The sequence below is a fragment of the Phacochoerus africanus genome, chromosome 7 (genome assembly GCF_016906955.1).
Source record: "Phacochoerus africanus isolate WHEZ1 chromosome 7, ROS_Pafr_v1, whole genome shotgun sequence".
Taxonomy (NCBI): Eukaryota; Metazoa; Chordata; class Mammalia; order Artiodactyla; family Suidae; genus Phacochoerus; species Phacochoerus africanus.
In genome coordinates this window covers 49,877,850-49,890,116 of record NC_062550.1, presented here as the reverse complement: position 1 = coordinate 49,890,116, position 12,267 = coordinate 49,877,850, and the positions used below count along the sequence as shown (strand labels likewise).

General features: G+C 41.6%; 1 protein-coding gene across 10 annotated transcripts in view; it reads left to right on the top strand.

The window, feature by feature from the left end:
- PPFIBP1 (PPFIA binding protein 1) overlaps nucleotides 1-12,267 on the top strand; it is a 189,022-nt gene that overhangs the window by 129,551 nt on the left and 47,204 nt on the right. For all 10 annotated transcript variants that reach the window (XM_047787323.1, XM_047787328.1, XM_047787324.1 and 7 more), the window contains 2 exons: nucleotides 9,532-9,618; nucleotides 11,545-11,658. In XM_047787323.1, coding sequence (XP_047643279.1) covers nucleotides 9,532-9,618; nucleotides 11,545-11,658 — 201 coding nt within the window. The remainder of the gene's footprint in view (nucleotides 1-9,531; nucleotides 9,619-11,544; nucleotides 11,659-12,267) is intronic.

Genomic DNA, 12,267 nt, shown 5'->3' with positions numbered 1-12,267 from the left:
GTGGCATATTTGTTCACTTACTAGGGTATAATTCTGTGTTTTGATTGTAAGATATTATGTGTTAAAATAGATATTAATAATAGAGAATTATATGCTTTATCAAGCGCAGAGTTTAAGAGGGCAAATAGAAAAATATGTCTCACTGTTGGAGCCAAGCAAGTAGTTTTCGTTTTCTTTAGGTCTAACTTAATGAGTTGCTCTAGAACATTCTGACAGTGCTTTTTCCAGTAGTTGAAGCTGAGGATCATGACCTTGATTAGGTCAAGAAATCCCAGAATGTTTGATTATTTGGCAGGTTGTCTTTTTGTTTTGTTTTGTTTTTCTTTTTTGTCCTCTTAGGCCCGCACTTGCGGCATATGGAGGTTCCCAGGCTAGGAGTCCAATTGGAGCTGAGCTGCCAGCGTACACCACAGCCACAGCAATGCAAGATGCATGTCTGCAACCTACACCACAGCTCACAGCAACACCAGATCCTTAACCCACTGAGCAAGGCTAGGGATCAAACCTGTGTTCTCATGGATACTAGTCAGGTTCGTTAACTGCTGAGCCAGGATGGGAATGCCTATTTGGCAGTTTTAATTATAAAGCAATGTCTAAATCAGCCAAAATTACAAAAAGACAATTTTCAACAAAGTGAATGAAAATACTGATGGTAGTAATCAGTCTCATAACCAGTGAGATAAGCAGATTATAAATGAGGGAAATGGAGTGTTCTTGACTGGCTTCTGACCTGTCAAGTCATCCTAGTACATTTCTGGCTTTTTTTCTACATTTAAAAAAGGTACTATTAATACTAAATGTTCCTTTTTTAAATGTTTCTTTAAAAATAACAATCCTTAGAATTTATTTAAAGAGTTCAGACAGGAGGCATGTTCTTTCCAGGGCCACTGGCGGTTCTCCCCGAGTCCCTGACCCTCAGCCCCACAGTCCACAGATCCACCATCCCCTGCCCCCTGCTGCTCCCTGGCCATCTTCTATTTTCCTGTGTTCCTCCAGGGAATGAAGTCTCAGCAAACAAGGTACATCTCAAGATCGTATCCCATCTGTAGTCACAGTTATCTGAGTTAAGCTGTGTCTCACTGAGACATCCTGGCTGGAGTTAAACCTATTTTCCCCTTAGGCGGTCTGTAAAACCCCCAGGGAAAGGACCAAGCAAAGTAAATGGACCAAGTCAGCAGAATTCTCCATCAAGAGAGGCCAGTGCAGTGTTAGCAATGAGAGAGGCACATTCAGGGGAATCCCAGGCTACTGGTAGTTGTTGGTGTTGAATCGAAAGTGCTCTGTGCTTTTAAAACGAGTTAAGAAAGGATAAGTGGCAAGAAAGATAGGGACAGCATTTTTTTATGACATGATACTATGTATAGAAAACCCTAAGGACTCCACACAAAAACTACTCCAGTTAATCAACAAATTCAGCGAAGTAGCAGGATATAAGATTAACATTCAGAAATCAGTTACATTTCTGTATACTAACAATGAAATATTAAAAAAGGAATATAAGGAATTCTGGTCATGGCTGAGTGGTTAACGAACCTGACTATTAACCGTGAGGTTTCGGGTTCGATCCCTGACCTTGCTCAGGGGGTTAAGGATCTGACATTGCCGTGAGCTGTGGTGTAGGTCGCAGACACAGCTCGGATCCCGAGTTGCTGTGGCTGTGGCATAGGACAGCAGCTACAGCTCCAATTGGACCCCTAGCCTGGGAACCTCCATATACCGTGGGTGCAGCCCTAAAAAGACAAAAGAAAAGAAAAGGAATATAAGAATAAAACACCTTTTAAAGTTACACCCAAAAAATTTTCGTGATCTCAAGTTACCCTTTCCAAAGTGGAAGAAATTCTTTTTTCTAGCTCTGCATCCTGTCACATAGTCAGTATTTTAAATACTGACAAATGAATGAGTAGTAGGCAAGTGACTAAAGATGGTACACTCCTAGACTAGGAGTGGGTCTTAGCATCTAGGGACTCTCAGTCTCCATCCTTCGGTAATTCAGGGGACTTTGGAGTACACCTGTGACAAGGATAATGTTGCAATCGCAATGTGTACCCCTCTCCCCACTATAGAAGCTTCTAGAAGCATGGTGATATGCATAAAAATAGAGGCCATCTTCCCTACTCAAGAAAGTGTCTAAAAGAACACCTTAGAGGTGCTAAGAGAGAATATATTCATTTATCCTTAGCATATGTCATACTCACATGACATATAACATGCTGCTTATTATAATATATATCTCATATGAGGCAAAAATAAAGAACTCTTTAGGCGACACTAAGAGTCTGTCTGTCTCACCCTGTGTTGGCTGTGGATGTGCAAAGGAGGATCTGCTGGGCATACATTAGCTGAATAAAAGGCTAGCTACTGTATCTTGGCAATTAATATTTTAATTTGGCACAAATACCCCAAGGGGAGCTCTCTCACGATATTTCTAATAAGACTGGGAGATGAAAGCACTTGGCCTCTGCTGCCCTCACCAGCGTTTCAGATGTGGTCACATTTTCGGAGTAGAGAATCTTAGAAGCTGGCCCACTGCCATGGTTTTTTCTCGCTCCAGAGCACTTGCTTTTGCTCCAGTTGGCTGTTTAGTTATGGAGATGCTTTCTGTCTCTGGAAAACAAGCACCGTGAAAATTAAAACCCACAAAAACAAGAGCCCAAAGCCACAGTCTGATGTTGACCACATCTGTGATCTTGACTCGGAAAGTACAGACTATATTCAGGCTCCTCATGAACCTTATGAATTTCGGTCTTTTTTTTTTTGTCTTTTGTCTTTTGTCTTTTTAGGGCCACACCCACGGCATATGGAGGTTCCCAGGGTAGGGGAGGTATCAAGCTGCAGCTGCCAGCCTAAATCACAGACACAGCCACGTGGGATCCGAGCCAAGTCTGCAACCTACATCACAGCTCACAGCAACGCTGGATCCTTAACCCACTGAGCAAGGGCAGGGATCGAACCCACAACCTCATGGTTCCTAGTCGTATTTGTTAACCACTGAGCCACTACAGGAACACCGAATTTCTGTCTTTGATGCACCTTCTGATGACATTGAATAAACTGAGGTCTTTCTGGATGAGGGTCCTGGTTGGGCTTTGAGGAGTGTGATGAAATGTGTGTGAGGTTTATTTCCTCTCTTGGTTTTTCTTTCCAATGATGGGATTTGGGGGTAAATGAAGGGTTTGCTGAAGAGGTTGTTCTTGGTGCCTGGATTTCCTCTCTGGAACTGAAGTGGAAATTCCGGGGTGGGGGGGCAGAATAAATGGGCTGTTTGCAAGGCTGACCCAGATTCAGAGGTGCTGAGGTATCCAGGGGCACCGGCCAGTTGGAGGGGGTGCTCTGGTGGCCCTGAAGTGCAGCAGTGTTGCCCTGAGATGATTGTTTACAACACAAGGGTGGGCCACACCACCCTAATTAGAGCACAGCAAGTGAGAGGACAGCGAGCAGAGCACTGCCTCTTCCTGGTGGCTTGATTTCCAATCAGTGGTGTCGTGTTCTTGGACTCTTTGACAGTAGCATGTGAGATGACTTGTGCTGTTGGACCCTAATGAAATATGACTGTGATATTTGGGCTGAAAGTCTTATCTCAATCTCTCCTCCTAGTATATAGTGTCTAGTGAAGAGCAGGCAGTAAATACTTGCACTCAGTGGTGGAGATGTAACAGTGTGATTAGGACATGAAAGACCATGCATTAGATATGCCTTTTGATAGCTAAAGATAATAATTAAAGGAGCTTTAGTGGACTGCATCTTCCCTGTCATTTCTTGATACTGAATTTATTTTATTTTTATTTTTATGTTTACTGCTGCTCCTACGACATATGGAAGTTCCCAGGCTACAGGTCAAATTGGAGCTGCAGCTGCCAGCCTACACCACAACCATAGCAACACTAGATCCAAGCCGCATCTGCAACCTGAGCTGTAGCTTGTGGCAGTGCAAGATCCTTAGCCCACTGAGCGAGGCCAGGAATCAGACCCTCAGGAATACTATGTCGGGTTCTTAACCTGATGAGCCACAATGGGAACTCTTGATACTGAATTTTAAGAAATAGAATTGTGAAATCAAAACTGTATGGCAGTTTTTAAAACTAGTATATTAACTAGGGTGGGGGGAAGAGAGGGAGAGAGAGAGAGTGTGTGTGTGTGTGTGTGTGTGATAGTACTAGTCCAACTATTTTTTAACATTTGTTGTCTTTATAAAATTGGACTGATTTTTCTCTTTCCCACTTTAGCCACTCACTATTCTGATTCAGGAATGTTTTATTCAAAAGAAGTTCTATATTATAAAATAAATATGTTTAATTGTGGCAAATCACTACTTGTATGTTGATTTTGGATTGCGACAGGACATCGGAGCTCAGGAAAGAGCAACAGACCAACACTGAAGGTTAGGAAGAGAAGGGAGCCAAGTGTAAGCTCATGTAAACCAAGAGAACTAAGAAAATCAGGAAAACACAGCATGACACTTTCAGCAAAAATAGCAAACAAAAGACACCCCCCCCCACCACCTACCATGAATTAATTATTGAAACTGGGTGATGAGTACAAAAGGTTTCATTATTGTAGTCTTACTTTTATATATATTTGAAATGTTCTGTAATAAAACTTTTTTTAAAGAGACCCACATAAGGCAAGATGTTAACATTTATCATATCGTTATACTTGATCATGTATTTATATTTGATGATTAAAGGGAAATTAATATGGAAAGAAGCCCTTCTGCTTAGATGGTGAACAGTGAAGTAGATGGTGCCTGAGGTTACATGGATTGGAGACTGTATTGTTGAAATCCTCAAGCTGATTCCAATTTTGACTTAAACTTTCATCTGGGTTGAGTGTGATCAGTAAAGGGTTGCAGTGTGAGGGTTGCCGCCTAAGTTGAAAGAGTTATTTTGAAGGCAACTCTTGGGATTTTGAGTAGAGTAATTTGGGCTGGTTTTCAAATGCTTTGGATGTTAAATTGACTCAACAAGAGTTTATACTCAATATGTTTTTAATTATGCACTTAGGATTTTATAAGCATCATGGGAGAATCAAAAAGAAATGCAGGAGAGTTTTGCCCTGAGAGACTATTAGGAAGAGTAAATGACCAACTCAAAAAATTTGCTTGTAAGCTCTCCCTGGCAGACCATACTGAAAAGCTAATTGTGAAGTTCAAGCCAAGACACAGAAGAGAAGTCAGTGGAGGAGAAGAGAATGGCACAGTATAGGGAGAAGAAGCTGGGAGCTGTCTGTGAAAGATGGATTTCTGTAGGCAGAGGGGAGGGGAGGGAGGCCAGGGGTGGGCACAGAGCCTTGGGAGTAGATTTTGAAAAAAGAACAGATAAAAGTTCATTGAGAGGAAGAAATGGATGATAAGGATAGAGGCGATAATTATCCCAGGGAAATAGGAAATCAAAGTTTCAAAGTAGAGGAGGAATGGCAAGCTGTTAGGAAGGAGTTAAGACTCAGTTCCCCTGAGTCTGGCAGGAAGAAAGTTTGGGAAGATGTAGGAGGTGATATGTAATATTGTGTGTTGATTAAGGAAGTGTAAGAGGGGGTTTATACAGAGGACCTCAGTGATTGTCCCTTAAAAAGGCTCTGAGATCACTTTGTAAGTGTGGTAGGAAGAGGGAGTGCAGGCTTGAGGGGAAGGGAGCTAGCTTAGAGGTTGACCATGGAGTGTGTACCATGGGGTAGAGGAAATATGAATAAAAATCTCGCTGAGAAAGAAGAAGGCCAGGATAAAAGCCAACATTCATTCCTCTTTTATCCCTCTGATATTTCTTTTTCTTTCTTTCTTTCTTTTTTTTTTTTTGTCTTTTTAGGGCCGCACTTTCGGCATGTGACGTTTCCCAGGCTAGGGGTGGAATCGGAGCCGTGGCCACCAGCCTACGCCAGAGCCACAGCAACATGGGATCCAAGCCTCATCTGTGACACCTACACCCCAGCTCACGGCAACACCGAATCCTTAACCCACTGAGCGAGGCCAGGGATCAAACCCCCCGTCCTCATGGATACTAGCTGGGTTTGTTAACCACTAAGCCATGATGGGAATGCCCCTCTGATGTTTCTTGAACACCCATCTTGTTCCTTCATTCAGCAACCATTTAGCACCCACTGTGTGTCAGATGGAAAAAGGAATGAATCTACGAAAAATGCAAAGTCACAAAGAATGCAGCCTCTATTGGAAGAGAAGGACATGTCTGTAGCCAAGTCTAGGCTGGTCCATTCAGTGTGATGCCTGCTGCAGTGAAGGGTCCTCTGGATGCTGTGACTGGCATGTGAGTGAATAGGCCGCTCAAGGAAGACCTTCCAGGTCAAGCTCCAATTGAGATGGACCTTAAGGAATGAGGTACAAGGAGGAAAGGGCAGGAATACAGTCCATCCAGAAGGAACAGAATTAGCATGTGAGAGAAGACACTGGTTTGGGGGAGGTTTGGGGCAGTCTGTAAGATACAGCACAGGAGATGAAGGAAGGATAGAGGCAGTAGGGTATTTGCCTAATGGAATTAACCTCTGATATTTTCAAGGCAAAAGTAACAAAATGAGCAGAAACAAATAAATACGTGAATAGATCTTTACCTACTTGAATGAGTCAACACAATACTTTGAAAGTATGTAGCAAGAATGGTGGCTCTTTTGCTTTATGCTCCTATAGTGATTTTAGTGTTTAAAAATAAACCATTCTGGGGAGTTCCTGCTATGGTACAGTGGGTTAAGAATCTGAGTGCAATAGCTCGGGTCACTGCGGAAGGCATGAGTTTGATCCCTGACCCAGTGAAGGGGGTTAAAGGATCCAGCATTGCCACAGCTGTGGCTTGGATTCAGTCTTTGGCCCCAGAACTTCCATATGCCACAGGTAGAGCCATAAAAATTAAATAAATAAACAGGAGTTCCCATCATGGCTCAGTGGAAACGAATCTTACTAGCATCCATGAGGACACAGGTTCAATCCCTGGCCTCACTCAGTGGGTTAAGTATCCAGCGTTGCCATGAACTGTGGTGTAGCTTGCAGACACGGCTCAGATCCTGAGTTGCTGTGGCTGTGGTGTAGGCTGGCAGCTAAAGCTCTGATTCAACCCCTAGCCTGGGAACCTCCATATGCTAAGAGTGCAGCCCCGAAAGACACACACACACACACACACACACACACACACACACACAAATTAAATAAATAAAAATAAACTATTCGAGTGTTTTGAGTGCTTGTAAATATCAATATAGTGTTGAGAAACTTCAGTATGTTCATTATGCTCAATTTTTAGTATTTTTTTAAAGGATAATTTCGTTGAACTGGTTTTGGAACTAACCTGTCTCCACATCACATGCACTGGCTTCATGAAACACTTCTAGAACTTTGCTTTTGTGCTGTCATTTCCTTCAGTCAGAAGAAAGGATTTTTTGCTTTTTGTCCTCACTGAGCAGAAAGCTTTTTTTATTCCTACCAATGAAATGTGTCCATTTATAAAGCCCTGCTTGCATAGTTTTAAAAGTAGATGCCTGCTAATGTTCATAAAATGAGGAACTTTAATTTGTATAGGGACAGTCTCTGCACTTTCTTAGACTGAGAACGCAAATCACACATCCTGGCTCTTTTCTAAAAAAACAGTCTTCAAGAAGTTAACATAAATTTCATTTTCCTGGTAGTCTCCAGGGATGGAAGTCATCCTGCTCACTCCATCAGACTCCCCTAATACTTGTAATTTAATTCTGGACACTTCAGTTTACAACATGAATAGAGGTCTGCTGTGGTAATTGTGCAAGTATGTGATGAAGCAACTGATGTTAAAAAAAATGTATCCACTTTAAATACACAGTGCATGCTTACTAAATTAGTTTCAGATTCTCTTATGGCCTCATGGGAAGTAGATCCAGTGCACCTATGCTTTTAGAAGAAGCATCCTGCAGTTTCCTTTTTTGTTAAACCTCTTTATGTTTGTTTCCTTCCCAAATAACTTTTGTTATTCCTAGAATTTATACTAGACACTGCATTAATTGGAAAGGTAGACTAATAAGAGCAGTTAATTCTAGACGTTCTCTTTATGCAGAAGTAGATTAAGGATCTGGTGTTGTCACTGTAGTGGCTTGGGTTGTTCCTGTGGCACAGGTTTGATCCCTGGCCCAAGAACGTCCACGTGCTGTGGGTGTGCCCCCCCCCAAAAAGGCAGTTAATTCTGGAAAAATAATTAGCTGTCGCATCAGCTGTGCTCTGGGCAGTAAGGATGTACAGTATATATTTCCTCTGGTTCTAAGTCTGAGGTTGTTACTGCTTTTTCAGTTTTTGGACTCCACTGGCTTTTATAATTCTGTTGTATTTGAGGAGTTGGCAAATTCTATTGGGATTACACATTGTATGATTATAAAATATTTAAATGAGATACCAAGAGACACATCACAGGGAGTTGCTATTGTGGCTCAGCAGTAATGAACCCACCTAGTATCCATGAGGACATGGGTTTGATCCCTGGCCTCTCTCAGTGGGTTAAGGATCTGGCATTGCCTGGGCTGTGGTGTAGATTGCAAATGCCTCTCAGATCCCACGATGCTGTGGCTGTGGTGTAGGGTGGCAGCTGCAGCTCCAATCCACCCTCTAGCCTGGGAATTTCTGTATGACATGGATGGTGCCCTAAAAAAGACACACACACACACACACACACACACACACACAAACACATATCACATATACCACTCTACTTCAAAATGACATTTTGATGTTGTCTGGGCTCTGAGCCTTTCCAATGTGTCACCTTAATCCCTTAAGAGGGCTAAGAACAATATCTGCACTTCCCTTGACATTTGTACCATCCATAAATATACCCAAATCTGATAAAAAGAGGGCAGAGGGAGGAGGAGAAAGTGAGCATTGGGCCAGATGCTGGGAGTTTCCAAGATGATACCCCTTGAGAGGCTCTGACTAGAAGCTGAGCCTAATAGAAGGTGAACAGACAAACTCACAAGAAGTTAATGAATTCAGAATGGATGGAAAGTGATCAATTGCTGATGAGCGTGGCTAGTCAGTGCTGCCAGAGGAGGGCATTGTGACCTGGGTCTATAAGCTTTGGTTGGTGGGGAAGAAAAGCTGTCCCTGTTGTCTCCCACTAAAAGACAGGCATTTTTAGCCCAGGGTTTGGGACTTTGGGAGGAGAAAGCAGGAATGGAAGGGCCTCCCAGGTCATTCCCTCTGTTCCCACCCAGAATTAGTGGCATTCAGGGGAAAATACTAGTTTTTTGCCCAACCACAGGCCCACAAAACTTTGCCTGCGCCAGTGTGCATCCACTGTCAATGACTATCAGTAGCCAGTGACCCTTTTGGGTCATTATTTTCTGCTTGATAAAAAAGTTGTTTATTTTGGTAAAAACACACTAAATGCCAAGCGTGCCGTACCTGTTTTGAGGTAAATGTACCATGTTGCATTCTCATATTTTCTCTTAATGGCAGTAACAGCTGTGTGGATTCAATTCAGGGTCCTTGCATTAAAAGCATGTGCAATTTTTATTTACCCACAGTAGTTGAGTTTTAAAGAGGGTCAGCCTTACCCATATGACTTCTTTTTTCAGACAAATGGACACCTACCTGGAAACGGAGATGTGTACCAAGAAAGGCTAGCACGTTTAGAAAATGATAAAGAATCCCTCGTTCTTCAGGCAAGTGGTTTTTATTTTTTTTTATTTTTTATTTTTTTTAATTATTTATTATTATTTTTTTCCCTCTGTACAGCAAGGGGGTCAGGTTATCCTTACATGAGGGGGAGCAAGTGGTTTTTAAATGCTGTTTTTCCCTCATGACACACTTCCAAAGACCACTTTAAATTGGAGTGGTCGACAAATGAATGGGTAAAGCTATGGTATATTTATGTGATGAACTATTCCTCAGCCATAAAAAAGAATGAAATAATGTCATTTTGCAGCAACATGGATGGACCTGGAGATTATCATACTAAGTAAGCCAGACAGAGAAAAGCAAATATCATATGATATCACTTGTATGTGGAATCTAAAAAAAAAAAAAATGAAACACATGAACTTATATACAAAACAGAAATAGACTTAGAGGCATAGAAAACAAACTTACGGTTACCAAAGGGGAAAGGGGATGGGGGAGAGATAAATTAGGAGTTTGGGATTAACACATAACCCACTACCATATTTAAAATAGATAATCAACAAGGACCTACTGTGTAGCACAGAGACCCGTACTCAGTATTTTGGAGTAACCTATAAGGGAAAAGAATCAAAAAAATAGATGTATATGTATGTATAACCGAATCACTTTGCTATACACCTGAAACTAACACACAACATTGTAAACAAACTATACTTCAGTTTAAAAAAAGAATGTATGCCTATACATATATGTAGATATGTATAACTGGGTCACTTTGCTGTACATTAGAGATTGACAGAATATTGTAAATCAACTATAATTTTTTAAATTAAAAAATTAAAATTAAATTTAAGAAATTAATTGAGATGGCAAATTCAGATGCTTGCAGGAGTCAAATTGCTAATAGAAATGAGTGCAGTAGGCCATCTGTACACATGAGGGAGTGGTGAGGACTGCAGCAGAACAAGGGTATGCATACCCAGTCTAGAGCGAGCAACCTTTATTCACCCTCAGCTGTCTCCAAGGGACAGTCTGACAAATGAACATCTGCCTGGAAACTGAGATGATACCAGGACAGGCACAATGTCATCTGATTATCTGCTATGATCAGGTTTTTTTTTTTTTTAATATGTAGCAGAAGTTCTGGTTTTTATGCTATATACATGTATGTATATACTACATTCACATATATTTTCCATAAATATGAACAAGTGTTTCTGAATCTGAATATAAGTTTAATTTTTCAATTTTAAAAATGATACCATTGGACCAAAAACAAAACACAGTGAATAGTGGAGCCCCGTTTGTGCTAAATTTGAACTTTCTTCTTCTTCATAATATTTTAAATCCTTGACTGGTAGTTTTACTTTGGTCTTTTGAGCTAAAAGAACTGAAGCAAATTTACTGGTCTGGTGATCACTGGAAAGAAAACCCAGAGGTTTGCAATAAGCACCGAGAATGAAGGGCTAACCCAAGGGCTCCTCTTGGACCTTTGAGCTTCACCCTAGCTTTTGAACACATTTGTGGACAGTGTGATCATGAAAGATCTCATGGAATTTGGATTTCCTGGATACTCTTCTGTATTCTTTGTCAAGTATCAAATTTGAATAATCCTCAAGAACCCCTCTTTCAAGCATTAACTCCACTTCCTTTCTTAATCTCCTACCCCGCTCCCCCACCAGAAGATAATTTGTATACATGCTCTTTCTCATAAACAATTTAAGATTCTTACACAGCCCCAGTCATCCCTAACTATCTCAAAAATTGAATAGGAGTCCTCAGGCCAACAAGCATCACATAAAAAAAAGAATGTGATGGGCTGGTGTCATAGTAATTCTCAGATTTCTTTCTTTACAACCAAATGAGTGATGACATCATCCCAGACTTTGTTCTATGTAGAGCAATAAAGTTTGCAGTGGGACCCAAATTCTTCCTGATCCATGACAGTTATTTTGATCTAAATACAGGTAAGTGTGTTGACAGACCAGGTAGAGGCTCAGGGAGAGAAGATTCGCGATTTGGAGTTTTGTCTTGAGGAGCACAGAGAGAAGTTGAACGCCACAGAAGAAATGCTGCAGCAGGTATGTAAGAAGCTGGCACCAAGGTTGGGTTTTGCTGCTGAACTATTTTTTTTTTCTTTTTGCCTTTTCTAGGGTCGCACCTGCAGCATGTGGAGGTTCCCAGGCTAGGGGTCTAATCGGCGCTGTAGCCACTGACCTACGCCAGAGCCACAGCAACGCAGGATCCAAGCCTCATCTGCAACCTACACCACAGCTCACGGCAATGCCGGATCCTTAACCCACTGAGCAAGGCCAGGGATCGAACCCGCAACCTCCTGGTTCCCAGTCAGATTCATTAACCACTGAGCCACGACGGGAACTCCGCTGCTGAACTATTTTAAGATGCTACGTTTATATGTTTTATTTGCTCTGATGCAGTGGTAAATTTTGCGATTCACTTAGACTGGCATATTTTATTTTTTTGGCCATGCCTACAGTATGCAAAAATTCCCCAGCTGGGGATCAAACCTGCGCCACAGCAGTGACCCAAGCCACAGCAGTGACAATACCAAATCTTTAACCACTAGGCCACCTGGGAACTCTTACACTGGCATATTTTAAACAAAAGCCTAGAGTAACAGATCTCAGAACACGTACATACCATAGAAAGTATTCATTGCAATTAGAGTC